This window comes from Zonotrichia leucophrys, chromosome 5 (genome assembly GCF_028769735.1).
Source record: "Zonotrichia leucophrys gambelii isolate GWCS_2022_RI chromosome 5, RI_Zleu_2.0, whole genome shotgun sequence".
Lineage (NCBI taxonomy): Eukaryota > Metazoa > Chordata > Aves > Passeriformes > Passerellidae > Zonotrichia > Zonotrichia leucophrys.
Genome location: NC_088175.1, coordinates 17,821,531 through 17,848,597, shown reverse-complemented (window position 1 = coordinate 17,848,597; position 27,067 = coordinate 17,821,531). Strand labels below are relative to the sequence as shown.

Sequence of the window (27,067 nt, the reverse complement as noted above, 5' to 3'; positions counted from 1 at the left end):
GTTCCAAGCCTTGAGTCCTATTTCTTGTCCATTATGGTGTAATGTACTGCAGATCTAAGCAGCCTGGGACCTGGTTTTTTGAGTGATGTTCCTCATGGCATTTCTGTAGTGGCACTCATTCTGTTTAAGAAAATACTTCAGGGTGCCAGTCATCCTTGCCTTTTCCAACATAGCTCTTAAGAGTTCTGGTTCGTCTCCAGCGAGAGATGAGATTCCACCCATCAGGGTCATCTGTCATTCCATTAGCTGCAAGAGGATGCCCCTGGATGTGTTTATAACCAACCTTTAGCCTGATTAGGCCAACTGTTTGACTGACCTGTATGCTCTGATACTTTGGTAAAGATTGGAAAGAGTTTGGGCTGCTTTATAATAGCAGTATAGCTTGACATTACCTTTGTTTGTAGATTTTTGGTATTGCCTTGACCATTAGCCAAGGGCAAATCATGGATCGCTTTGGGACAAAGGCAGGAAACCTCTTGCTTTGTTCTGTCCTGTTCCTGGGGACCATTATGACAGGTAATTAATATTTTAAGTCTTCTGCTCTGACTTTGCCTTGGACTTGGCACATTTGTTGGAGGCTTTTGTGTGCAGTTGAGTCAAGGGGTTAAGTTAGAAATGTAATTAGCAAAGATCATATGCTGTGATTAGAGCTTAACAAGGAAACTAATTGATACTGGGTGGGGATAACTGAAACAAGGTTGGCAATGACAGGTGATAAATGAAGTATTGTAAGAGTGCAGGAACCATAAATACCACTGGATTCTAAGAATGAGAGGAGGTTTGGACTGTCACCAGCAAGTCAAGGAGCCCTGCCAACTAGACACAGATTAAGAGTTTACCATGAGGAAGACATTTTACTTCCTCCCCAGAGGGCCACTGACCCAATTAAAGAGGACAATTGCACAGCTGTAATGGATGTTCAGCTAATTATAATACCAGGCAAGAGCTAATATTTATGTAATAAGCATTGTAGAAACCGTCCTGGAAACCATTTGAGTGTGTAAAACTTTTTTGGATAAATAGAGAGCAGGAACTTGTATTTTTTTGTATTGTGTATTGTATTATCTTTTGGATAAATAGAGAGCAGGACTTTTTTGCACATGCCTTTGGAAATGATTCTGCACGTGTCCAGTGCTGTAATAACGTACCCTCTTTTCAACTTAATTCATTGAAGAGTCATCTGTCTGTGCTTCACAGCGCCTGCAGGAAAGGGCAGAACCCACACAGCAGTCCCATAGCAGTGCTGTTCCTCTTTAAGCATCTGCTCTGCTTACAAAGAAGAGCCAAGGCTTTTTTCTCTGACTCTGGCTGGGGTCTCAAAGTTGCATCTTCTAAAGCTGCAATAAAGAATCTCTATCCTGCCTGTTTCAGGTGTTCTCAGCCTTATCCAGGAGAGTGATTTCTCTTGCTCATTGTAATATGTTTCTGTCTCTTCTGGGGCTTCTGCTGCTCCTTTGAGGCCTGGGGAAATTGACTTGGGCCCTGCATGGTGACTTGACTGCCTTCACATCTCTCTTCCTCCCTCTGTTCCAGCATTCATTAAGGCTGATCTCCGAAGACAACAGGCCAATTTGGAAAATGAACAGACAGTGAGTAAACCTCCCTTCAATACCTGCTGTGCCCCTGCTTTTAGCTCAGGACAGCACCCTACCTCTCCCCTTTCTAGGAAAAGGGGTGGCTTGTGGGGAAGCTCTTTATTGGCATTTTCAAACTGGATGTAATCCCAGCTCTGCCAGCTGCTGGGGCCTCTATTTGCTCAGTGTTAATGTCATGCAGAATCTGTAGGCTCTGGGGTTCTGCAGGGTTTCACACATCTTCATACCAGCTAGGGCCAGATGTAGGGCAGTGCTGTGATTGCTTCTCTCCCTTGACAATGTGTTGAGGCCTTCAGTGCTTTGCTCTTTTGTAGAGCTGAGTAACTATTATTCTAGGCCCCTAGGCTGTTAGGTTACTCCCCTTACTCCTTGCCCTTAGCTGCCAAGTGGGGTTCAGTGTATGTGACTGGAGGAAGCTAAGGTGCCAGAGCCTAAGTGAGGGCTTGAGCAACCTGGCTGCTCACACTTTGCATAGTGCTGCTGACAAGGCTGCTAGTTCATACTTGCACACCAGAGCTTGGGGTGTAATGTACTGTGCAATAAATGCAGTTGTTTGCACGTGGGTGAACTAATTGCAGTGGATACTGTCAGAAGATGCAGGGAAAGGGAGGGGACTGGTTCCTTGAGGCTATTTTCTGTATTACTCTGGGCTCCTCTTCTAGGGTGTTAGCAGAGATATCACTCAATGTTCAGGTGACCATCAGCAACCATGACTAGAAAAGTGTGAAAATCTCAGTTCTCTGCTGTCTTGAGTCAGCTCTACTCAGAAGACAGTGCTGCCCTTCTCCAATGCTGGTGGCACTGTGAGCTGAATTCATAACATGGATGTGGAAGGCCCAGGAAAGGGCCTGAGGTCATTTGGCAGTGAAGGTGATGCCTTCTAGTAGTAGATCCTTAGCTTTTGTCAGACATTTCTCTCATCAGATGAACTGTACGTTTTTTGCCTAAGCCCTTTTTAGTATAAATCGTTTTCAGTCTGAGTACTATTGCAAGAGCTTGCTGCTGCATGGGGAAGAGCGTTGCAACCAGAGCAAAGGTGGTGCAACATCAGTTTTATAATCCTCAAAGTCTCCAGAACTGACAGTAGTAAGAGCCAGAGAGATGTGTGTGAGATAACAGGTCTCAGTCAGTCAAAAATTTCACTGGCAGCTCCTTCCCCCTGAGGAGACATGCTCAGAAGTCATGTTGCACACCCCACCAACACCTTCAAATGTGTCCTCCACATGGCTGAGCTCACCTGAGTATTCTCAAACTTAACAACCAACTGCAGGTGCTCAACTGACTGATGGTAGGCTGAATCTGGTATTCTGCTTTAAGATGGAAGCCTCGGCCAGGGGATCAGCCAGCTGGGCTTGGGCGCTGTGTGCTGCCTTTGTGGAGAGCTCTGGCAAAGTCAGGTACTGGGGCTTTTCTGTGTGGCACAGCTGCCTTACACATGCTTGGGTGATTTGACTGGTTTCTTCCATTGCCTGCTTCCCTTCCTTATTTTGTTCCGCTTTAATTTCTTTTCCTACTTGCCTCCATATTTTCTGACTTGTGACTGTCATTACAGAGACTCCAAGGCAGCAATCAGATCATGGATTATGGGACTGTAGCTTGTAAATCTAACCCCATCAATTGCCACTCCTGCTCACTAGCTTATACACACCAAGGTAGGAGAATTGCACCAATCTACTTTGAATGTTCCCAGGGTGTCACAGGCATGAAGCCAATGGCATTTCTGGGGTGACTGCAATGGCTGTAGAGTATCAAGAATCTTTCTGGTCTTCTCAGGTACTCAGCTGAGAGGAAGGACAAGACAGCCTCCAAGAACAGAGTGGAGATCCCCCTAGACTCATGTCAGACAGAGATGTAGGGATTCAGCTAGGTGCAGCAAAGCAAAGCCTGGTGCTGGAGCAGATTAAGAACTTAACTGTCAGGCATTTGTTAGGGAGAGGAGGTGCAGACATTTGGAGTCACTTCTCTGTCATTTTCACAGTCCAGATTCTTGGCTGGAGGTGATACCAGGAACCCTTTAAAGAATTGGTTTTGGGGTGGTATGTACACTGTCCTCTGTGCCACAGGCTGGTCTACTAAGTTATCCATGCTACCCTTTGCTTTTCAAGGTGTGATAGACTGTGTGAATCATACAGTGCCACAGCCAACAGGACTAACAGGCAAAGCAGAGTGAGTCAATTGGGAAAATCAGCCCTAACCCTGCTAAGATTAGGGCATGGTCTGCAGGGATCATGAAGCTGCTATACTTTGATGGAAGTGTGAGGAAAGGTCCCATGGGCAGGGAGAGTGTTGGTAAATAGAGTTATATCCAGCTGGCATCAGGTCACCAGTGCTGTGCCCCAAGGCTCAGTATTGGGGACAGTCCTGTTTAATGCCTTTCTTGATGACCTGTATGAGGGGATCAAGTCCACCCTTAGTCAGTTTGCAGACCAAACACCAAGTTGGGCAGGAGTATTGCTGGAGGATTGGAAGGCTCTGCAGAGGGACCTGGATAGGCTGGATCCATGGGTTGAGATAATTTATGAGGTTCAGCAAGGTGAGTGCTGGATCCTGCAGCTGGGTCCCAACAGCCTCAAGCAGTGCTACAGGCTTGGAGAAGAGCAGCTGAAAAATTGCCCGTTGGAAAAAGATCTGGGGGTGCTTGTCAGCAGCCACTGAACACGAGCCAGTGTGTGTCCAGGTAGCCAAGAGGGCCAGTGGCATCCTGGCTTATGTCTGAAATAGTTTGGCCAGCAGGATTAGGGAAGGGTTTGTCCACCTGTACTTGGTGAGGCTGCACCTCAAGTCCCGTGTCCAATTTTGGGCCCCTCGCTACAAGAAGGACATTGAGGTGCTGGGGCATATCCAGAGAACGGCAATGGAGCTGGTGAAGGATCTGGAGCACAAGTCCTGTGAGGAGCACCTGAAGGAGCTGGGATTGTTTATCCTGGAGAAAGAGGCTCAGGGGAGACCTTTTTACTCTCTACAACAACCTGAAGGGAGGTCATAGTGAGCTGGGGGTCAGTCTCCTCTCCCAAGTAATCAGCAACAGGACAAGAGGAAACAACCTCAGGTTACACCATGGGAGATTTACATTGAGTATTGGGAAAATTTCTTCACTGAAAAGGTTGTCAAGCACTGGAACAGGCTGCTTAGGGAAATGTTGGAGTCACCATCCCTGGAGGTATTTATAAGACACGTAGATGCAGTTTTTAGGGACATGGTTTAGTGGTGGACTTGGCAGTGCTGGGCAAATGGTTGGACTTGGTGATCTTAAGAGTCTTCTTCAGCTTAAACAATTCTGTGGCTGTTGCAAGGAGAAGACTCGGAGTCAGTTGTGAGCCTCCAGAGCATGCAGAGCTGTGGAGTTGTGCAGATCTCACTTTCCATTCAAGCACTTTATCATTGGCTATGTAGCAGTTTTTCCTCTATTGGTGCCCTCATCTGCTGTGGTTATAATTAAACAAGTGTTGCAGTTAGTAGACTAAATGAACCTAATGGCCTTGTGTACACCTTGCCCTCTATTAATTAAGCTGTAATGTGGTCCCAACAATCCTCCCCACTTTTGTCTCTGCCTCAGTTCCCAGAGCTCCAGCTGGGTTAGCCTTCTGTATCTCTGGATACTTGGATCAAATGCCTGTTTCACGTGACAATGAGGTTGTTTGTGTGCTGCCTTTGTTGTAAATGCATCTGAAGACATTCCAGAGTTGTGCCTTAAGATTTCGTAGTAGTGTCAGTTGATTGAGCATGCACATTATACTCATGAATATGCTGTGTACTGCTTGTGCTCATTTGCTTGTGATTTGCAGCATCCATGCAAACCTTCTTGTACTGTCCCTTTGCATTAAGAAAAAGTACCTTTGCTGATCTTCCATGGTTTGTTTAGGACAAGTGTCCACCCTCAGTAGCTTACTGGATTTTGTTGGAAGCTGTACCATGCTTAGCCTCTAGTGAAATACTGCGAATAAAAAAATGCTGGAGTTTTATGTAGTAGGCACAAACAATGTGTACCCATTCTCTGCTTCCCAAACTTCCCTACTCCATTTCTGTGTGGCAGGCAGCCTTCTCCTGTCCCAAAGCCATAGGTAGGCCATCTGAATGCCCTTTTCCAGTACTGTGACTCACAGCTGTGAGAGAAGCTTTCCTTTCCAAAGGTGGTGAAGCCCTGCAGACTGTCTGATCTAAATCTCTGCTCCTATAGCTGCACAGCAGATGACTGGTGCTGAAACCCCAGAGGTGCTTGGGGAACCTGGTCTGAGTTGCTGGAGTGCTTCCATGGTGTATTCTGGTGGAGTTTCTGAAGTCTAAGTGTGGATTTCCCCTTATTCCTACCTCTTGCACCACTTCATGCACCCCCCCACCCTTCCTGCTTGTTGAAGTTCCCTCTTTGCATTTCCTGGCTTTTGCTTTCAGACATGTCTTTGATGCTTTCCTTATCTCACTCTCTGCTTTGGGATATTGCTGCTGACTTCTGTAAAACCTTTTCACCTACAGATTGTGTAAGAGCCTACTCAAAATGAGACTGTTTCCTATCTCTTCCTTCCATGCTGCCTGGATTTCTCTTGAACTGCACTGGGGATGTGAATCTCTTTCCTGTGCACCTCTGATTTCTGCCTCAGATATCAGTCTTGCCTTACAGTGAGTAAACTCAGAGCCCAGGCTGCAGGAGACTCCACATTAACACTTACAAGTCTGTGTGCTGTCTTCTGAATTGGTGACAGCTGGTCTGTCTCACTGTAAGCAGAGTTAGAACTTGAAAAGTATGCTTTCCAAAATCCACTAGGGGAAAAAAAAGTCTCAAGTTTAATCCTAACACACCCCAGAAAGACTCAGAAGCTGAGTTTGTCAAACTCCACCCAGGAAAGCTGAACTGGAATTACAACAGTTTGGCTGTTTCATGAAACTGAGGATGGGGTAGTAATTGGGCAGCAGTCTCCATTTTCCTTGCTTTTCCTCTGGGAAAAGCTTGCTCCATCTTAAGGTTCCAAGAAATTAGGCTAGTTCTTCTACAGGATTTATGGAGAAAAAAAATCTTTTGTATGTTTGCCTCTTTATTTCTTACATCTCTTTAAGATATGAGTAGTGAACTTTGAAGAAGGCACTGCTCTGTGGAATTATCTCAGCCATAAATCCAAGCTGGGGAAAGGGAAGAAGCAGGACAGAGGGGACCAGCACTTCCATGGGTGGTGGGGGTGGGGATGAAAAGACTTGGAAGAAGAGCAAGATAAGCGATGTGTCTGGAGTTGAAGAGGCCTCAAACAGGCTGGAGTAAGAACACAGGGGAACTAGTGGTTGTGCTGAGCCTCCTGAGGATGCAAAGAAAGCAAGTTCTCTCTGGTGTTTGCACAGACACTGTGCTGCCTCATGGCATGGAGTGCACTTTCCATTGCCCAGGGAACTGGCCCTGCAGCTTCATGCTTGAAGCTGAGCTTGTGTCACAGTGAAATGTTGTTGGTGAGCTGGCTGTGGGTCTGATCCCTCCGGTGGTATCAGCCCCACAGTGAATTAGCAGACCACAGTAGTGCTCTGAGGACTACAGCAAGTAGCTTAAACAGTTGGATGTTGCACTGCCCTGCTGCCCCAGTGCCCCTTGCCTAGGCTAAGTGGCAAGAGAAGGAAGAGGGAACCAGCAGCACTCTCTGAGGATGGTGATTCTTCTTTGAGGATTTCTGCAGTAGTAGGGAGCTATGAACTAGCAAGCCAGGATCCTAACCATACTGTTTTTCTCTGACTTGCAGAAAGTGCTGCCAGAAGCCTACACTAATCCCATAGTCCTTGAGGAATCACGGCTGTGAAATGAAGGGGTGGCAAAGCTGGGAGATACAGCCCCCCTCATTCCCATCTTTTCTACCTGCACCATCCTCCTGTCACATGCATGCCATGGGAAGGGAGCAGCCTCAGGACAGGAGCCCTGTGAACTGCTTGGGGAAAGTGTGAAAGAGCAAAACAAGAGGGGGGTTGCTTTCATCGCTTTTAGCCTTGCATCATGCTGTTTTGGTGTTTGGGAGGAAAAGTTGGGAAAATCTGCTGTGTCTTCCCAGTCCCACCATGTATGCTTGGAAAAAGCATTTGTGCTGAGAGAAAAGCCACAGTACCAGGCTAACCCTGAGCATGATGGTGGCACCTTGCATGTGGCTGTGAGGTGGAAGGCAGAAGCTGGATCACATTTAACTCTGTGAGCAGCCCTGGAAGAGCTGGCTCTAGGGAAAAGGGGTTGCTCTGCCCTGGTTCCCATGGTGCTCTGTGTTGCACAGGTAGTAGTAGAGGCCTCAGTACATTACCAGCAAGTGCAAAGCAGTGCACCAGCTGCTGCCAGCTCTTCTTTTATTATTTGGCTTTCCCACATAAAGCACTTTAGTCTGGATAAACTTCTACTCAGAATTCACTGGGGTTGCCCTGATGATCTTACATATCAGGAGTAATTAAGAGATACCAATATGCCTTCTAGCTTGAGGCAAGGACTAGTTCTGCAGCCTAAATCTAGCTCATCACTACATTAGCAACAAAAGTGAGTCAAACCACTATTTCCCTGAGCTGAGGACCATGTCTTCACCCTTAACAATAAGGTGCTTTTTGCATGTTTCAACATTACATACAAACTTTTGTGAAGTGTTATATTGAGAGAACCAGCCAAGGCTGTGTTGCTCTTCGCAGCCACAGAGAGGGGTATGATGGAATCCAGCTTTGCTGCAGTGTGGAAGCTTCTCACTTGATAACAGAGGAGAAGGTGCCTACTTACCAGCATTTGTGTCTTATAGACACTGCCCATCTGTATGCTGTTTATCTTCTAAACACAACTATAGATCCTTTTATCACTTCTCCATCCTTTCCAGCATCCCACCCCTGCTGGAGACATCAAGTGTCCTAATATGCCTTAAATCATGCTGTTACTTATGTATTATTTGAGGCAGGGGACAAAAGCTGTACTGAGGTGGAATGGTTAAAAATATTCCTCTCTGACAAACTATTTTTGACAAAACTTTTTTTGGTGAAATGTTAACATTTTTTGATACACTACATTTTGATAGAGCCTGAGTTTAGTAAGTGCTTAGACAACACTCTCAGGGACATGGTGTGATTCTTAGGGGTCCTGTGTAGGCCCAGGAGTTGGACTGTGATCCTGATAAATTCCTACCAATTCCGCATATTCTATGATTGAATTCCTATCTTTGCTAGTTTGGGATTGAGAATGGGGGTTCAGAATGATTTTCAATGGAAATTTTAATGTAAAATATAAACATCTGAAGTGTGCAATGAAACCTGATGTATTCATATTAAATCATTGGAAACAGTCTATATGTGGCTCATTAAATGTTCTGCAGAACAGAAGAATCATCTTTCTGCCCGGTGCTACTGCTATGTTCTTTTCCTTTGTTTCCTCTTTCTTCTGCATGGGAATTATCTTCCCAGCTAGGAGTTCCTGCTGGGTTTTTTTCTAGATTCTGTGTGCTGCTCACTGTTTTGGGCATTATTTTTCTAGTTCTAAGGAACCTATTCCTGTTTTCTCCATCTTCTGTAGTTATAACTTGCTATACAGACCTGGAACTCTGTGGCAAGGACTCAGGGAAAGGTAGGTTTGTTGTAAAGAGAGATTATATATTCTGCAGCATACAGTGGAAGGTGCTGTTGGCTCTGTTCTTCTACCCACTGCTGTGTAGCAGAAAGACAAACAAAGCCCACTGAGTTTTTTCTCATTTATTAGAAATGGCCCCTGGGGAACACACACATGCAAGTTACACAGCAATGCCTGGGCCAGCATCCATTCTCTCCTTCTGGTCCAAAGTGTTCAGCACATGCTGCATAGTTCTGCACCTTGTCCCCACAGGCACACTAGGAGAGAAGTCCTTAGTGCTCTGGGCATGCCAGAGGCTTTGCCTGCTACCCAGGGACTCAGTCACCAACTGCCTCCCATAAGCTTTGACACAAACTCCTCTGGGACTTGGTCTTTGACATCAGTCAGTTGAAATGTTGCCAGGACAAGACAAAAACAACTTGGTAATGACAGTGATTGACAGAGTCCAACATTGACCCACCAGTGGGACTGGTGTCCTGGAGAAGTTCAGCTGAGCTTTCGTGGAAGTCTGGCAGTGAAGGCAGAAGATGACACTGACCCACTAAAAGCCCTCAACTTCAGTTTTTCTTCTTGTTTTGTGATAGTGCTTCTACCTCCAGGTACTGCAGTCCAATCAACATCCCCAAAATAGAGAAACCTGTGACAGGGATAGAGGATGGATTGTGTAGAAAATGCTGGACAAGAGATGAGGCATGCCCTCCTCTCAGCCCATAGCTGCACGGGCAGTTTTTCTGGGCTGTCATAGCTCCAAGGAGAGCATGCAGGGGGAGGATACAGAGCTCTACTTACTTGCTACCATGAGGGGTGCCATGACTCCAATTGTCAGGGCTGCAGTGTGGTATATGAAGACCTCAGAAAGGAAGTGAGCAAGGGCCAAGAAGAAGGTAAAGAGTGTGATGTGATAGAGGCTGTTGAAGAGCAGAAAAAAGCACGTTATCGTACCATACTATGGGCATGAATATGGCTGAGTGGGAAAAAAGGCAAACCTGCATGCTGTCATATCTGATCTCACCGTCAGCACAGAGGGGACTTTGTCCCTTGCCTAGTGAGGTGCAAAATCTCCCTGGGCAACAGCTGAGAGGAGAATGGGGCAGCATGATCAATGGTGCATTGAAATTCACAGGCATTATCTGGCCTGAAGGAAGGTGAAGAGCACGAGTAGGGCACCAGTGAAATGAGAAGTATGTGCACACACATAAAGAAGGTGAGAACAGGATGAGCAGAGAACTAGGGTGGCAGGACTTGGCTGACTTCAGGCTGCATCACCCAGTGTCTTCCCACCTGTGCTCTGCTACCCTCTATGGGCCACGGCTGGTGAAAAGGGAGGAGGTTCAAGAGATGTAAGATAAAATTCCTCAAAGAAACCACTGATTCTTGATAAATGGCATTGCCACCACCCCCTAAAAACACATTGTTTGGTCCCTGCACCTCCCTGCCTTGGATAACCCTGGGCAATCCAAGCACATACTGCCAGGTGAACAGTGACTTCTGCTGCAGGGCTGAGGTAAGCACTGCCAAAAGCATTTTAGCAACCTCCAATAAAGGCTTTGTCTAGCAGAGAGCTCAAGTCATCTTGCTTAGAAATCCCTCTCAGAAACCCCTCTCTTCTGTTAGCACAGGGAGAAATGGTGTGTGTCCCACTCAGCATCAGGCTGCCCCTCGGGCCTTGCTGTCAGCCCCAGGTAAGTGTAGGAAAGAAAGCAACTGGTTCAGACCACTGCAATGGGGCACCTAAAACTGTCCCAGTCTTTAGCTGAGCTGTCATAGTAAAAGTATTGAGCATCAGTCACACCACAGCATTGGCAATTGCTTAATTAACAGAGCAGCAACGGCATTCAGAAAATGCTTTCCAAGCTGGAGCTCAGAAATTGGTGACAGTAAGAGAAGGAAGAGGTTCTCAGATCTACCTGTTTCTGACTAAGGACAGAACTCAGCGGCGCAGCCTCTCCCCCCACAGAGGAAGAAGGGGGCAGCAGCTACCGCACAAATCCCACACTGCTATTTGAGCTTCTTCACGAGAATGCTGTCAACGCTATCGAAAGTTCAGGAACAGCTTTTGATTCCCCCCCTCCTCTGTGCCGCCCCCTAAACTCAGGCTGTGTCTAGCAAGCAAACCAATGGATTTCTCAGGTGCTGCTTTACATACGTCCTGTTACGGATGTCGATTGCGCAGAGGCAGCGGATCACGGATGACAGGAGGGTCCAGACGCCGAAGGTCCGAGCCTGGAGCCCATTCACTGCGTAAAGAAGGAGGGAGCACATGGACACCACGCACGGCCCTGCCTGCCACCCCCCGTCCCGCCGTGGAGGCGCACGCCGGGGCAGCGGGCAGCTCCCGGGCCCCAGAGGAGGGACCCCGAGGACAGTCCAAGGCCCCCGGCTGGAGGGCGGCCTCCAGGCGGCAGGGCGGCTGGCGCGGCCCTTACCGAGGCCGGGGCTGGCGGTGTACAGCTTCTCTGAGAGGAAGCCGTGATCGCGGAAGCTCTGCAGGGTGTTCCCGGCAGCGATGACCGACACCATCACCAGCCAGCTGCGCAGCACGTTCAGGAACCGGCTCATCCTCCCGGCCGGCTCCAAGCGCGCCCGCCGGGCCCGGGCCGAGTCCCCGCCCGCTACCGACGGCACTCCCGCCCGCGCCACCGCCCAGCGCTCCGATTGGGCGCCGCGCGCCGCTCCATGCGCGCGCCACGACACGTAACACCGCCTCCCGCCAATCGGATCCTTCGCCCCGTGGGAGGCGCGCCCGCCCCGTCCCCGCCCACCTCGCGGGAGTAGGTGGGAGCGCCGGCAGGGGGCGGGCTCGAGCGCGCCTGCGCAGTGAGGCGGCGGGGGCGGCTGCGCGCCGGGCGGGGCCGCCGCCCGTCGGTTGTTGTAGTAACGGGGAAGCGGCGGGAGGGGCCGGGGCTGCCTTGTGCGCCCGGCCCGGCGCGGCCCAGCGTGCGGGGGCAGGTACGGCTCGCACGGGGACCCGCTGCCTTGGGTGCTCCCCGCCGCTCTTGCTTCCTCTGGGGCTGCCGGAGATCGCCGTGCTTAGCCTGGCGCGGGGTAGGCCGGGCCGCAGCCGCCCCTCCGGGCCGAGCGCCGCTCCTGCGCCGGTGGAGGCGTTACGGAGTCCGGCTGTCCCCGGGCGGCGGGCCGGGCTGGGCCGGCGGTTCCCGTTGGGCTGGGCCGGCCTGGCGTGGGTCTGCGGCCCCAGGCGAGGCAGGGCGGGGCGGGGCGGGGACGGGACGCGCGTTACCGGTAAGTGCCCGGGTGGTTCTCACGGGCAGGTGCGGAATGAGCTGCTGGAAGGTGATGCTGCGTTCTGCACTCGCGTGGCTCGGAGGTGATGTTTAACAAATCGCAGATGTATAACAGACTGGTTAAAAGTATTGTGAGAAATCCGTGCTGGCAGGAGGTGGTACTTACCTGATAGCTCTCCCTGTCCTGCTCAGCTCTTCATTCCTGCTTTTAATCCGTATTGCAGGTAACTGCTCTTGCAACTAGGACTGGGCTGTATGAAAACTCCCAAAGGAAATGCCAGTTGGGATGGCTAAAGATCTGGAGGAAACTGGCTCATCCTCAGAGGAGGAAGAAGATCCTATAGATGCACTGGAGTAAGTAGGAAAAAACCTCTGAACTGTGTCTATGTCTCTGTGCTTTCTGGTGGATCTGTAGTAGTTTGAAAAGACAGATGCATTCCTTTCCTTCCTACCTATGAAGTAGAAGATGATCTGTTTGGGCCTTAAACCTGTGGGGAAGCTATCTACATCTGCAACCTAAAAGACCCCCACATTCATCAGGGTTGGATGTGCAGCTTTTCTTTGGCTGCTCTGAAGTTGATATTTTCATGGATTTCTTTCTGTCATGTTCCTAAAAGGGGAATGTTTTTGAAGATATCTGTCCTTTTTTTTTTTTTTGGCATGTGTGGTTTTATGGGGGCAGAGGTTTGTGTGGTTTTTGTAGCTTTTTTTTTTTTTTTAGTTTTTACTGCTGCAGAGATTAGAAATCTGCTGTACAGTAGATTGATATACAATGCTTTATACCCTGCCTTGTGATAACTCATCTCCTAGACTTCATATTTCTTACTTCTTCTTATTTCTTCTTAGTAACAAGTCATAATGTTTGCTCATCTTTGCTTAGTAACTTTTTTAGCTTTGCTTGTGAAGGAATTGCTCCCTTATTCTTTCCCATAGCAGAATCACTTTAGTTTCTCCTGGACCTACTTCACTGTGTCCTGTTTGGGTTTTTTTGGATGCACAGTGTGACTGAGTGCTCAGCTGCAGACTACAGTGACTCAAGACATTTAGAGGATTGTTGCTTCATAGCAAGTGGTTGGCTTGGGTTTGCTAGATCCTCGTGGCTGGAAAGGAACTAGCTTCACCTGGAATGTAGCTGTAACAGTGTGTCTGCATCAAGTGACCAGGGGTCATGCTAGGAATGAATGACTGTCACCTGGAGGATTGAGCCTTGCTGCAAATCCTCAGGACAGGCTTAGTATAAACTCCTGTCTTGTTGCCTCAGCTCATTTTCCACTTACATAAGGCTCTGGCCTGTAGTGTAAGTTCTGGAAGCTTCTTGGGTCCCTCCCAATCTGAATAGCTAATTACACCCCAGTTGTAGATTAAAAAAAAAAAATATTTTGTAGAAGTAGCCGAAGGAGGTAGGAGTGCTGTGAAGTTAATTTGTCTGGCTGATAATGGCAGTGGCTTCGTTAAGAAGACCAAGGCTACCCTTAAGAACCCTTGTCCTAGCATCAGAAAGTTGCCCTTCTATCTCTGTTCCTTTGTTCTGAGTGTTGGAGGTGTTTTGTCTTGTGTAGCTTCTCCAAACCTTTGGCAGACAATGATCTTTCATATTCTATAGACAAATGCTTTTGTATATCACTGTCAGTCTTTGTATTTCTTCTTGTTAGTGTAGACATGTCTCTCCAGCCCCTCAGTCTCTGTTTTCTCCTGTTTTAAAAAAAGTTAACTTTTAAATGTTTTTAATTTCCCTGTGCAGTGTTTATAAACAGCCTGAGTTTTATTTGCCTAGGGAGATTGACAGTTTTTCTTTGTGATCCTAGGATTTGATATAACAGGTCTTGATGGTTTTTTTTTCTATGTCCTTAATTCCTCTGAGGAGATGATATTTTCCAGTGTACTCTTGTTGTTTGGTACAGAACTGATCACTGCATCTCAGAGCCTGTAGCTTAAGTGGTGCACTGGGGGGCATTGTTCTTGAATTCTGGTCTTGCATTCCACTGTATCTGACAGGAATTAAAAGGGAAGAATACACAGCTTTATCCATTGTGTTAAGCCAGGTCTGTTCTAGTCTCTCAAACTCTGCATTATTGCTTTTTTTCTGTACTTCAGACTCCAATATTACAGCCAGGCTGACTGCACTGATCTGCAGTTCTAAAATTGGAGGCTGGAACCTGCATTTCAAGGTCTGGTTGTGTGGATACCAGCAATTGTGGTTTATGATGAATTATAGATCTTGTTTTCAGGCTATAAATTCAGAGAACTGTAGCTGTGAAAGCTCATTAGGCCTCTCCTAAATTGTACCCACTAAAATAAATACAGAACTAAACAAGATTAAACAGAACTCAGACTGGCAAGACCAATTCTAAAAGAGTGATCTGGGAAATTCCCTTTATAGCTGAGTACCAAGGGTGCTGTCTTGCCTTTGTGTAGCCAGGTTTTGGTAATGGGAGGGCTCTGGTAGTGGGTTCTGTGAGAAGTTGCTAGAAGCTTCCTCTGTGTCTGACAGAGCCTGTGCTCCAATATGGACCTGCCACTGGTCCAGAGAAAAGAGGACTGAGAATATGTGACTGGAGGAGCTCTGCAGCCCTAAGGTCAGAGGCCAAGGAGGTGCTCCAGGTGCCAGAGATGGGATTCCCTGCAGTCTGTGGTGAAGGCCGTGGTGAGGTGGTTGTGCCCCTGCAGTCCATGAATATCTGTGGGGGTGCAGAAATCTACCTACAGCTCGTGGAGGAGCACCACACTGGAGCAGGGCATGCTCAAAAGAAGGTTGGGATCTCATGGAAAGCCCGCACTGGAACAGGCTCCTGGGAGGGACCTCCAGACCCATGGAGAGAGGAGCCTACCCTGGAGCAGATTTGCTGCCAGGACTTGTAGCCCTGTGGGGGAACCCATGCTGGAGCAGTTCATGAAGAACTGTAGCCTGTGGACAGGATTCACACTGGAGAAGTTTGTGAGGGACTGTCTGCTGTGGGAGGGACCCGTGCTGGAGCAGGGAATGGGCTCTCCCTGAGGAAGAAGCAGGGGCAGAAACAACATGTGATGAACTGGCTGTAACACCATTCCACATTTCCCTGCACTGCTGAGGGGAAGGAGGTAGAGATTCAGGAATAAACTTTAGCTTGGGAAGGAGGGAGGGGTGGGGGGAAGGTGTTTTTAAGATTTGATCTACTTCTCATTATCCTGCTCTGATTTTGATTGGTAATAAGTTCAGTTAGTTTCCACAAGTTGAGTCTGTTTTTCCTGTGACTGTAATTGGTGAGTGATCCCTCCCTGCCTGTGACTCATGCGTCTTTTGGTAAATTTTTTCTCGCCTGTCTAGCTGTGGAAGGGAATGATGGAGCAGCTTTGGTGGGTGCCTGGCATCTAGCCGGGGTGCAGCCTGGAACCACCAGAGATGCCTAGCATGTGTGGGTGTTGAGTCAGCACAGGCAGGGGTTAGGGACAACCACAAGACTCTATCTGAAATGCAGAGAGTAAATTTCTTTTCATTACCTTGCTCACTGAGAGATCCCCAAAGCAGCAAGCAGAGGCAGTCACTGTGGAGCTTGGTCCTTGCTAGAGAATCACTGAAGCTGCTGCTCATTTTTCAGGGATTCTTGCAGGTGTATTTTACCACTGTGCTTTGACCCTGCCCACCATAGGGCAGGAGTCTCAAGCACGTTTGATAGAGTGCCTTGAAGTCTGTTGCAGTGCTGTGCTGACTTCGGAGGTTCTGCTTGTGAAACACACAAAGACAACAGTTAGTATGTCACCTGTATTATTCCACACCCAAGCTGTAAGTCACTCAGGCATCGTTACAGTTCTCCTCACCAATCTTCCACTGTTTTCCCCAGCATGTTTGCTTGTGGCCTGTCCAGAGGCTAGGTGGGTAAGTATGGAGAATTGCTGTGTCATTGTTGTAACTAACTGCTGCATGTATGAGGCTCAGCAGTTGTTTATACTGACTGTCTTGTCATTGCAGAGGTCATCCATGTATCAAGTGGACAGGTGGTGGCTGCAGGCGGGTCCCTGTCTTGGTGTTTCATGCTGAAGCCATTCTGGCCAAGGACAGCTACCTCCGTCTAATTGGAGGTGGGTGCTACTACGTGCCAGCTTTTAAAAGGCTTGAAGGCATGAAGTAAAAGTCTCTTACCTGATGGTCCCTTCACTTTGTGGTGGGAAGAGGACATAGTGGGAAATTGGAATCCTCTCTAGTCTCTGACCACTGAGACATTCAGAAGTGCTTAATCCGTTGGTGAATGTGATAGTGTCTGTCCCTCCACTGGATCCTGATGTGTTTTGAGATGGAACTGTCTGCTTGCAAATTGAACTTGGAGGCCATGCTCAGGCTTAAAACCAGAATGCAAATTCACCATAGCTAAGACCTTAAAATCAATCATTGCTGTGAGTTTTGAGAGCATTTCGCTGGGAGATAAAGCAGCCAGCCTCACAGTTGAACAGTAATAAGCTGTAATAACAAATCTGAGTCTACAGCCTCACAACCCCTAGAAGGCCATAAACAAATGGTTCCTGGCAGCACTTGAGTTGGGAGACCAAATCTGTCTAGTGTCAAGTAAGGGAGAGCCTCTGAAGAGGCTGGGTGTTATAAACAGTCACTTTGGATTTGAAAAGTTAATACTTGTGGGTGTGTACAGCTGGGAGCTTGTTCTGGATTTGCTGAGTTGGAGAAAAGCTAATATGTACTCAGCTCCCTTTTGTGAAGGTGCTGACACTTCTTTCTTCTCTTGCTTTTCCTTTCTTAGGTAATTGGTGCTTTCGTTTCTAATATCCTATCCAAGCAAAAGTGCTTCTGGCTCATTGGGGTAAGGGGTGGAGAAGGTGTTTTATATGTGGAAACTCCTGATCCTTTTCATGTGAGTTACAAACATACTTGGATGATGCCAGAAGCTGATGGTAATTGTAACTTACATTTTTACTGCAGCGTGGGGTCTCTTCTGCTTTTTCTCACATGGTTTAACAAGTTTACTGCTGAATAGTGCAACATGTTAAATTTCCTCCAGCTTTGTCTTGTTCCTGATTATGATACTTCTTGCTTTTTTGATTTACTTTTGTTGATAGAACATATTTCTGTAAGTTTAATTTAATCTTCACCCTTTTATTCTCATTTGTAAACTGCCTTTTCTAGGCAGTTCTGTATTCTAGTGTTGCAATTTCTTTATCTATTGTCTTTGAACTCTTTTTTGGATTGCCACATCCTTTTATATTACCACTGACCTCTAGTCTTCCTACTTGCTTTTAGTTTATGTTATACCTTTGGGGCTGCTTATTGCCTTTGTTTTTATGACCTTCTTCTTCCATAGTGAGTTTTTATTTCCTCATACTTTTTACTTCATTTCTTACTGTATTTGCAGTTATTTGTTGGAAGATTGGTACAGGTGAATGAGACGTAAACAAAAATTCAGTGCTTTATTTTGGGTTTTGAGGATCTAAGAAATGATCACATAAGCAAGCCATATCAATGAGGGGCATTAGACATAATTAGCTTTAGATAGAAATACCAATATTGACTAGAGAGGAAATCTGAAATAATGTTTGGAGTGTTATAAAGCAGTCTATATAATGGAACATTTAAAAAAGTCTGGGTATTTTTTAGGCTGTCCTGTGCTTTATTTTATATGATGGGGTTCTGCGATGCTACTATATTATAGCTAAGGATTGATGTCGGCTCAGTGATGCTGATGTTGGCATTTCCTATCTCCCTTTGCCTCTTATGTGCTGCTACTCTCTGTGAATTAAGTGCAGCTGTACTGTCTGAGTCCTTTTCTTTGGTAGCATGACTTTGGTTTATTCTCCCAGGTGCAGACTCTAATCCTGTGTCTCTTTGCCTCCTCACAGAGCGCTTCCACATGTCCTATAAGATTGTGCGGACAGACAGCCGGCTGGTTCGGAGCATTCTGACTGCCCATGGATTCCATGAGGTGAGTGCAACAAACTTCTGTCTGATTTTGTGTTGGGCTGGGAGGTGATGGTAATGTTTTTGGATTTTTTTGTGTGTGTGTTTGTTTTTTTTTTTTTATCCTGCAGGGTTAGAACCAGGAAGTTGCTGTGGAAGTGGCCTCCCTTGAGGTTTTTTTGTTTTGTCTTTTATTGTACTCTGCTAGTCAGACTGAAAATAGGTCATTTTGCTCCCTCAAAGGAGAACCCATTAGTCTTCAGCCTTCAAAAACAGGAGAAAAGAAATGCTGAAGTTTGGTCATGTGATGCTTTTAAAGCATCACACCCTTGGGAAAATCTGAAGGATTTAATTTCTCAGCCTTTACAAGATTTCAGAAGTATTGATGTAGTATTTCACACTTCTCTTCTAGTGCCTGTCTTACTCTAAAGAGTGCCCTGTATGCAGCTAATGACAATTGAGAGATGTGTAGGGTTGATTTTTTAATTTTTTTTTCAGAATAACAGCAACTCAAGGAATTGATCTGACAAGTTTCCTGAAGAGATTAAAGCTGCTTTACAAACTGTGTTTAAACCATCTATGAAAATAACAGTCTCACAACTTTTTAAAAAAAATCTGACATGGTTATTTCCCAGCCTGGGAATACCTTAGGGTAGCAGTTTGGCTGGAGTTGCCCCTATATTGGAGATAGTAGAGGAGACTTCTTAGGCTAGAGTTGCTTTGGCCTTGTAGATCTAGGGATAAGGTGGCATTGCTTTTCATTAGGTCAATGTTTTTGTTTGTGGTGTTTTTCTATGCTGTTTTTTAGGTTCACCCTAATAGCAATGATTATAATCTCATGTGGACAGGATCACACTTGAAGCCTTGCTTGCTGCGTTCCCTTACAGATGTCCAGAAAGTCAACCATTTCCCTAGGTAAGGCCTTGATACCATGTTTTGTTGAACATCATTGTGGTGATTTGCAAAAATCTGAACATAGATACCCCCCCAAAAAATAGAGCATATGTGGTACTGTAAAATCCCAACAGATTGGGCCAGTGCCACTGCTGTCTCATTCTTAATGGTCTTGGGGGTTTTTAGGGAATAGTATATCTATTAAAATGTTGTTTGTATCCCAAATATTGGATTTTTAATTTTATTTTCTTTATTTGATGATAAACTATTTGTGGCTTCAGTTTTTAGTTAGAGGGATGGTCCTATGTGCCCTGCTAGTTTATATACCACTGTTGTAACCAGTTAGTTTGTAACCATCATTATAACAGGTTGCCGTGCTTCAGTCTGTCTTGGGAATTGCAAGAAGTGCCAGAAAGGATATTAATACAGCCATAAGGTAGAGGCAGTAAAGCTTGAGAGTCAGTTAGGGCTTAGACATCTGACAGGTTAGGGCTTAGACATCTAACAAAGCTACAGATACTTCAGTAACTAGGACAGAGGGTTGCTGTAATGTCGGGGAATAAATACCGACAGTCTCTTGTTTTGGGACTCCAGGTCGTATGAACTGACACGGAAGGACAGACTGTACAAGAATGTCTGCCGAATGCAGCTCACCCATGGGTTCAAGGCATTCCATATCTTACCTCAGACCTTTATCCTCCCTACAGAGTACCAGGAGTTCTGCAGTAAGTGAATGGATGATGATGCCCAGATGTAAAATAAAATAATGGGATGTGGGGGGAGGGGAATTATTTTTAATATCCTAGCCTTTTGATCATGCCAGTAGTTAAGGTAACAAAATTAGAGGAAGCTGGGAAGACAGTAGAAAAGGTCCATGTGATTTCTTTGTCATTTCTGCTGTTCTGTTTACTCCATGCCTGTGTAAGTTTGCAAAAAGCTGATGTGGGGTTTAACATTCCAAAATGGAGGAGTTAGGTGCACAGTGTTGTTGATGATCAGCTTCACAATATCACTGCCTAGTGCCTGGGGGTACTGAAGTGAGAAGTGCCAAAAGGAGGCGTAGGGCAGAAGAATGAATGTATCAGAGCACCATGGGGGGCTTCAGGGAGGGGCTGTAATAATTGCAATGATTCCACAGGGGTGAAATAGCATATTCGAAAAGCAGACGTTGATCTCCTTGTGGAGTTCTCTAAAGTGTTTACCATAGGCAGCATTCTTTATTCTTGCTCCCCTGTTAATAAGCAGAATGGAAAATGTTGTGGACTTGTGCTGTTTTCTTTTAACCAGATACCTATTCTAAGGACAGAGGCCCGTGGATAGTGAAGCCTGTGGCTTCTTCCAGAGGTCGGGGTGTCTACCTGATAAATAATGTAAGTGTTCACAGAAAGGGCTGCTCTTCAGTAACAGTGCCTTCAGAACTATGTTGGCTTCCAGGCAAGAGGCATGGAGGGATCTAACTGGACACTGGCCTTACTCTCAATTTCAGCCATATATTGGTGAGCAATTCAACAGCCCTGAGCAGCTTGGAAGGCCTGCCTGGGCCTGTGCTTTGTAACCAAAAGCAGTCTTTCTCTTTGTATGCTGTGCTCATTTTGCAATCTGCCTGCAAGTCTTAGCTTATTAGGAGCAAGTTTGTACTCCCTGAGAGAGTCTGGGAAGCTGTGCTGCTTCATGCTCTCTTTGTGGCTGACAGTAGGCTACCTTGTGGAGATTTTCAGAACTCTCCTTAGTTGTTTCCCTGTGTGACCTGAACAGTTCTCAAACAGACCCCTTGTCTCACACTGGCCCATGAAAAAGACCAGTTTAAATGAACCTTGATAGAGTAGCAAGTATATCAATTTTAAAGCTATGTTATCTAAAAGCCAGTGTGTCCTTCCTGAGGTATAATGGGGATAGTCCTTTGAAATCCATGTGCAGGTTGTATTGCCTTTTGCTGTTTGTGAGCTTTGCAGGGAGTTAGGTTGTCATAGATAACAAATACATCTGAACTGGAGCCAAACACATGAGGGGATTCCAATAAATATGCTCAACAGCAAAATGGCTGTTGAGTCATTTTGTTTTCACTCATTCAAACCCCCTTTAGCCTTCCCTGCACTGAAGGGGTCATGCTGCCTCATCTGTTCTCTACTTGGATCATTTCCCATAAAATAAGGGAGCAATTTGCCAAGTGTATGAGGTAAGTATTTCCAGAGCTACACTCAGTTTTTTCTTTGCTTGAAAGGGAGGAATGAGCTCAGGCTCACATGGCAGTTGGCCATGACCTGGGGAAAATACCCTTCTGGGACCAATATCCCTTTGTATATTTCTGTTTGAGAAACACTGCAGCTAGTTTGGCCCACAGGCCTTTTTCCTTCGTGTGATGCCATTAAAAGAGTGTCTTTCAGAATCCCATCACAAAAGTTTTTTTAAACAACAATAACCCCTCCAAACAAATAACAAACCTTTGCATTTCCCTGATCCATATAGAACAGTGTGTCGCTTTTGGGTGATATTCTGAGGGAAGTTGAGCTTGTTCTCTCACGTTCTGTATAAACATTTTATATGCTTAGATTTTCTGCTCATTGTGCTGGTGTTGTGGCTGAATAGATACCAAATTGAATAAAGGCAGAATCCTGTGATTCTCTTGCCTCTTCTGCAAACTGAAGGCAAGAAAGTGTTGTGCAAGAAACTGGTTACAAGAGAGCCTTGCATAAAGCAAAAAGTAAAAGCTTTTCCAACAGATCCCATAACTTTGTGACATGTATTTGTCATAGTTTGAGCTTTCTGTTCTTACCTACAAGTGTAGCTTCTTTTGGGTACAGGAACTCCTGCTGTGAACTGAGACTCAGTATAAGGTGGGCAAAAAGGTTGGATACCAGCCCAGGATGTAGTTATAAAGATCACAAGTTGAGTCATTTTCCTCACTTGTGGCTTCCTCACCATCTGTAGTTACATAGTCCATCCTGAGTCTTCTAAACCTCTTCTCCATGTGTTTGGTTAAACCATTGGGAAGCAAACAGAGTAACAATTACTCCTTAGATATTTTTTTTTTCTCTGCCTATTTTACATCGTTGCTATGTGGCTGTTAAATCTGTATGCTACTCTGAGTATTTTACTGGAAAAATCAATGAGCAGGTTTATTGGCAATGTAATCATTCTTTTTAGGATCTAAATATGTTCTGACTGACAGTTCTGTGTAGGTACAGTTTGTGGTAACTGGGAGTGGGGCTGTGGCTGAGCCTCATCCCCAGTGGGCACAGCTGTGAGCAGCAGGTGAGCAGCACTGACAGCAGTGAGCCATGGAGGGCCCAGGGGCACTGACCAACCACCAAAGGGAACAGAGGCACACAGTGCAATGCGTCAACAGGAGGGGTATAAAAGGTTGGGCTAAAGAACAAGAAGGGCAGATGCCTGGAGCCTTCTGATGTGTTGTGGTGTTACTCTGCATGGGTTGAAGCCTTCTGATATTGTATGGTGATACTCTGTGGATGGTGACTGTCTCAGCTGAGGCGTATGCTGTGACAGTTACGTTTTTTCATTTTGGTTTAATTTCTTCCTTCCTCAGACGTAGTTATTGGTACAGGGTGGCTGTACCAACCTCCTTTAGGAGGGAAAGGCAGGAAAAAATGGTAGATTTGACCTAATTTCTTCTTATTCCTTATATCTGCTGTTTTTTCACTCTTAAATACTCTGTTCTTTTGCAGCCAAACCAAATTGTAGTGGAAGACAACATCTTGGTGTCTCGTTACATCAGCAATCCCTTGCTCATAGATGGTGAGTGTGCTTAGGAATTGCTTTTCTCCCTTCCCCTAACCCTGCATCTGAGGATCTCTGCAACCTTTGGAGGAATTTAGTTGAATAATTGAGTGGTCTAGCTTGGTCTAGCATCAGACAAATGTAACTAAAGATTCATTAAAACCTGGAAGCTTTACAACTGGGACAGATTCAGGCACCTATATCGGCAGTAGGTAATGGTTTATTGCTCTCAGAGTCAGTTGAAATTCCTCAACTAGTTATGATGTCTGAAAGATATTTGCAGTCACTGACTCCTGACAACTCTATTTCAGATTTCAAGTTCGATGTGCGTCTCTATGTTCTGGTTACATCCTATGATCCCCTTGTTGTCTATCTCTACGAGGAAGGATTGGCCAGGTATGGGAGAAGTCTTTGACTTTGTACCTGCATTTGGTGATTCAGACATTTCTTGGCTTGCCTCTCTTCTCCTGAAATAATAGTAAAATGAGGAAAGTGCCAGTTAAGGAATTCTGCAGAGTTGAAATAGATGATACTTCATTGTGCAGTGTCCCATCAGGTTTCTTCATATAGATTATAGGATCTTGAGTGAGAGATTTTATTGTTTTTATATATAATTAATAAAATACATTTTCAACTCTCAAGGGTTAAATGGCCAAACAGATTGTCACTGGCATGTTCATTCTCAAGGTTCAGTTCTTCTTGAAACTTGGGATTGTTGATACCGTAGTGCCTCTTCTCTATTCTCTGAGGGGAAGGGAATCTAAGCTTTCTTAAATTTGTATTAAAAAAAAAGCAGCTGCAGACCTGTTAATGAATAAGCTCAGTGACTCATTCATTTCAATGACTCTTCTAAATTTTAGGGCAGCGTTTTATTTTCTGCAATATCTACTAAATGGTTTTAGGCTAGTTCACTGTTTTTACTCTGCAAGATAACAATTTTCCTTTGCATGTAAGTCATGAAAGATAGCTAGAATCAATACTCCTCTGCCAAAAATACCTGTTTTTCTTTGTTACAGAAGTTTAGCAAAATATTTGTCTGTAGTAACTGGATTTGAAGCAATCACCCCTCTGAATTCTCTATGGATCAGAATTTTAACTGTACTGATGCTTGAGAAAAGAGCACCACACAACTGTTTCAGCAGTAGATTTAAGTAATGCTGTATCTTGTTTACAAGCACATTTGATTTATTCAGAATATCTCTAGGGTTTAGACCTGACATAGCTCTGACTTGGGTAGATACTGAATCCAAATTCTTTGTCTCAAGAACATAGTGGATCCCAAAGAATACAGAAATAATGATCCCACAAGAAGTATCCATAACACCCTTCAGGTGTGTTGTGATGTGCCTCTGCCTGCAAAGATAATGTGAACGCATTTTTTCCCTAAAAGGGGGCAGAAAGGAGAAGCTCGTCTTTGTAAGTGGAAAGCTTAACAACTGTTTTCACTTGGGAAAGGGAGCCTTAAACATGCCAGTCATGCAAGACTTTTCTCTTGGAACTGGAAGCTTAATTGCTAGCTGCTAATAACTGCATGTTTTTGGAAAGTGAAGAGGGAAACAAGATAGTGTAGAATTCCAGCGTGTTCTCAGAATGGGCAGTACGTAGCAGGCCTTCAAAAACAGGATTTGCACCATCATTAATATTTTAAAGGTGGTTCTGCAGATCTTGTAACAAAGGAGTTTCAAGAGCGATTTCTGAGCTATGGGGAGTAGCTCTGGTTCTGCTATTAAACTTCAAGAGCCCACTGAGGAGTTTCAGCTGGAGTGTCAGCTATGGCTAGACACTTGCAGTTGAATGCTTTCACATGAGAGCTGTACGTTTATTGCAGACAGTATCTTTAATTATCCTTAAGCTTTCCCCATCTACTGTGGTTGTTCAGCTGGTGTGTTCATGCTGCAAGTGCTGGCAAGCTCTCCTTGGAGGTCACGGCTGAAGGTGAGCAGAGGCTGGTAAAACTTTAGGTGGGCTGTTCTGGGTGGCCTCCAGATGGCACTAGTGCACTTCAGTTGCAGCGATTCGTGTTTTCTCCCTACTCTGCCTTTGCAGATTCAGTTGGTGAGAGGTAAAGAACCTGGAGTTACTGAGTTATGGCTTCCTATTTAGCTGTTTTGCCATTCATTTTAGTGGGAGTTATGTGCTGGGAGACACCATTGTATTGCCTCACATAACGTAATGCTTTGGTTTAAAGCTGGGACAAAAATGTAGCTCTGTAGGTGGAGGGAAATGTTTTAACCTTGGGGAGTAGAAGCTTCTTTTAATATTTTGCTTAAGGGATAAAAAAAAAAAGCCCATGCTGCTTAAGGGTAGAAACAATTTCTAGCAGAGAACTGGGAGTTAATGTCAGGGCCTGGAATCGAAGGTGGTATAGAAGCAATCCAAGGTGAAAAATGCCAGCAGAACAAAGCAATCTGGTTTTGGAACCTCAGCTTGTGCTTGTGGCGTACTCTGGTTACTTCCATGTTTTTAATTTGCTTTCTGGCAGATCATCTGTGAAGTGTAGTAAGGATGATGTAGCTTGGTGTTTTAATTATTTGTTTCCATTTTCTTAGTCTGTCTGAAAGGTCATGTTCCTCTCTAGTGTTATGCTTTGCATATTCCGAGAGGAACCTGACTGCTTTGGTAAACTTGGTTGCCTCTACCAGAAAAGGAGTGCTATGAGGAAACCATAAGATGTAATGATCTTTACAAGGAACAGGCTTGGTATACCAAACATCTGTGATGTTTGACGAGATAGTTCCTTAGGCCTTGTTTCTGCTGGCACAGCTAGACTTGTCATGACATGATCTAGAGTGGAATTTGAGGCTTCAGAGCTGAGAAGAAATAAGAGATTGTGGATCCAACATTTTTGTATCTTCTATTTCACTTTCCAATTTTCATCTAAAGAAGATAGGAAGGGTATGTACCCAGATGTGTGTAACAAAGCCTTCAGCTGTTGTGCTGGAAGTACTAAATAGCTACTTGGTTTGCCTATGCCAAAGTTCTCTCTCTCTTTTTTATTAATTTTTTTAAATGCAGTTTTTCAGGAGGATAATGACCTCAAAATGTTTGTGTTAGAGGGGTTTTGTTTGTTTTTTTTGTGTGGCTTTTTGTTTTGTTTTATTTGGGTTTTTGTTTAGGTTTTTTTTCTGTTTATCCTCTGAAAGAATACTGAGTAGAACGTAGGAAGCACTGATGTTGAGTAGGTTCTTTTTCTAGCTATTTCCACCCCACTCATGTGGAATAAGTTGTATAAAGGGACAGAGCCTCAAGTGAGCAGAGTCAACTATGAGACTTCTGGAGAGTTTTTAAGAGTGGTATCAGTGAACATGCTGTGGCTTTATCTTTTGTTACAATGCAACTTTTCTAGTCATGCCTTCTTCAAACTCTGTCAAAACTCTTTGCATGTTTTGTGCCTGGTGGACCTTTAGAAGGAATGCTGCTAATAGATTAATTTGGAGATATTCAGTGATCTCTTTGGAGGGGGTAGAGTGGGGCAGGGATTTTCTTTTCTTACTTGAGGCTTGAAACAAGGCTGAAGCTGTGCATAAGACATAAAGCAGCACTGGGTGACTTAAGATCCTCCTGTTGGATTGAAAAGTGTGTTGAACACTTTGCTAGTGCATGTTGAAAAAAAGTAGACCCAATGTACTGCCATACATATGTTAAATTGGCAGATATTTAGTAACTTTTTACTGGAAAAGACAATTATAATCTAGATTGGTTGTGATCACAGCCTGGAGGATTGTAGTTGAGACCCTTGCACTGAAGGTATAGGTTTGGAAAATGAGATGCTCATGGCAAGCTTGGTCCAGGTTTGCCTGAGGGTATAACTCTGTCATCTGATCATACATTAAAAATCTTGGTAGTTTTATTTATCTGAGATTTCCAAAACAGGCAGTATATATATTTATATAATATATTTATTGACATACCTTTTGTATCGTAGTTTGAATAAGAGGTGACAGTGACTCACCAAGCCAAATTATGTGGGAGTCCCAAGGCTTCACTTAGAGCCAGCTGTTGAATTGGTGCTGGATTTTGGAGGGGCAGTCATGTAAGTGGGGAATAACAAGCCTGACTTGTGCCTGAAGTACAGCTGAAGAGAGTATAGGGCCAGGAATAGCTTGTGCTGGTTTTGAACCTTCCCTGTTGTGCTGCTTCTCTCTCCTGTTGAGCTTCCTCTCCTTCTGTGTGA

General features: G+C 45.2%; 3 protein-coding genes across 14 annotated transcripts in view; 2 read left to right on the top strand and 1 right to left on the bottom strand.

Moving 5' to 3' along the window:
- Positions 1–8,825, top strand: part of FLVCR2 (FLVCR choline and putative heme transporter 2) — a 34,567-nt gene extending 25,742 nt beyond the window's left edge. Inside the window, exons 8-11 of one of the 4 annotated variants that reach the window (XR_010440548.1) lie at positions 405–516; positions 1,534–1,589; positions 2,866–2,992; positions 3,148–3,204. Coding sequence is in view for 3 of the 4 variants with exons in the window: in XM_064714868.1 (XP_064570938.1) it covers positions 405–516; positions 1,534–1,589; positions 3,148–3,247; positions 7,310–7,335 (294 nt within the window). In the remaining variant the exon portion in view is untranslated. Of the gene's footprint in view, positions 1–404; positions 517–1,533; positions 1,590–2,865; positions 2,993–3,147; positions 3,248–7,309 lie in introns of those variants that run through there. The other 3 variants (XM_064714868.1, XM_064714869.1, XM_064714870.1) reach the window with 3 other exon arrangements.
- A 426-nt stretch (positions 8,826–9,251) lies between these two features.
- ERG28 (ergosterol biosynthesis 28 homolog) lies at positions 9,252–11,787 on the bottom strand. Its single transcript, XM_064714871.1, has 4 exons — positions 11,571–11,787; positions 11,291–11,381; positions 9,934–10,052; positions 9,252–9,781 (listed from the first exon to the last, which is right to left on the bottom strand). The coding sequence occupies exons 1-4, from the start codon at positions 11,701–11,703 to the stop codon at positions 9,702–9,704; spliced, it is 423 nt and encodes a 140-aa protein (XP_064570941.1). The 5' UTR covers positions 11,704–11,787; the 3' UTR covers positions 9,252–9,701.
- A 187-nt stretch (positions 11,788–11,974) lies between these two features.
- The window catches only part of TTLL5 (tubulin tyrosine ligase like 5), a 123,664-nt gene continuing 108,571 nt past the window's right edge, over positions 11,975–27,067 (top strand). For 7 of the 9 annotated variants that reach the window (XR_010440525.1, XR_010440523.1, XR_010440526.1 and 4 more), the window contains exons 1-9: positions 11,975–12,093; positions 12,611–12,740; positions 16,333–16,442; positions 18,207–18,289; positions 19,073–19,179; positions 19,753–19,883; positions 20,446–20,528; positions 22,842–22,911; positions 23,205–23,289. Coding sequence is in view for 5 of the 9 variants with exons in the window: in XM_064714805.1 (XP_064570875.1) it covers positions 12,661–12,740; positions 16,333–16,442; positions 18,207–18,289; positions 19,073–19,179; positions 19,753–19,883; positions 20,446–20,528; positions 22,842–22,911; positions 23,205–23,289 (749 nt within the window). In the remaining 4 variants the exon portion in view is untranslated. Of the gene's footprint in view, positions 12,094–12,167; positions 12,190–12,424; positions 12,470–12,610; positions 12,741–16,332; positions 16,443–18,206; positions 18,290–19,072; positions 19,180–19,752; positions 19,884–20,445; positions 20,529–22,841; positions 22,912–23,204; positions 23,290–27,067 lie in introns of those variants that run through there. The other 2 variants (XM_064714803.1, XM_064714802.1) reach the window with 2 other exon arrangements.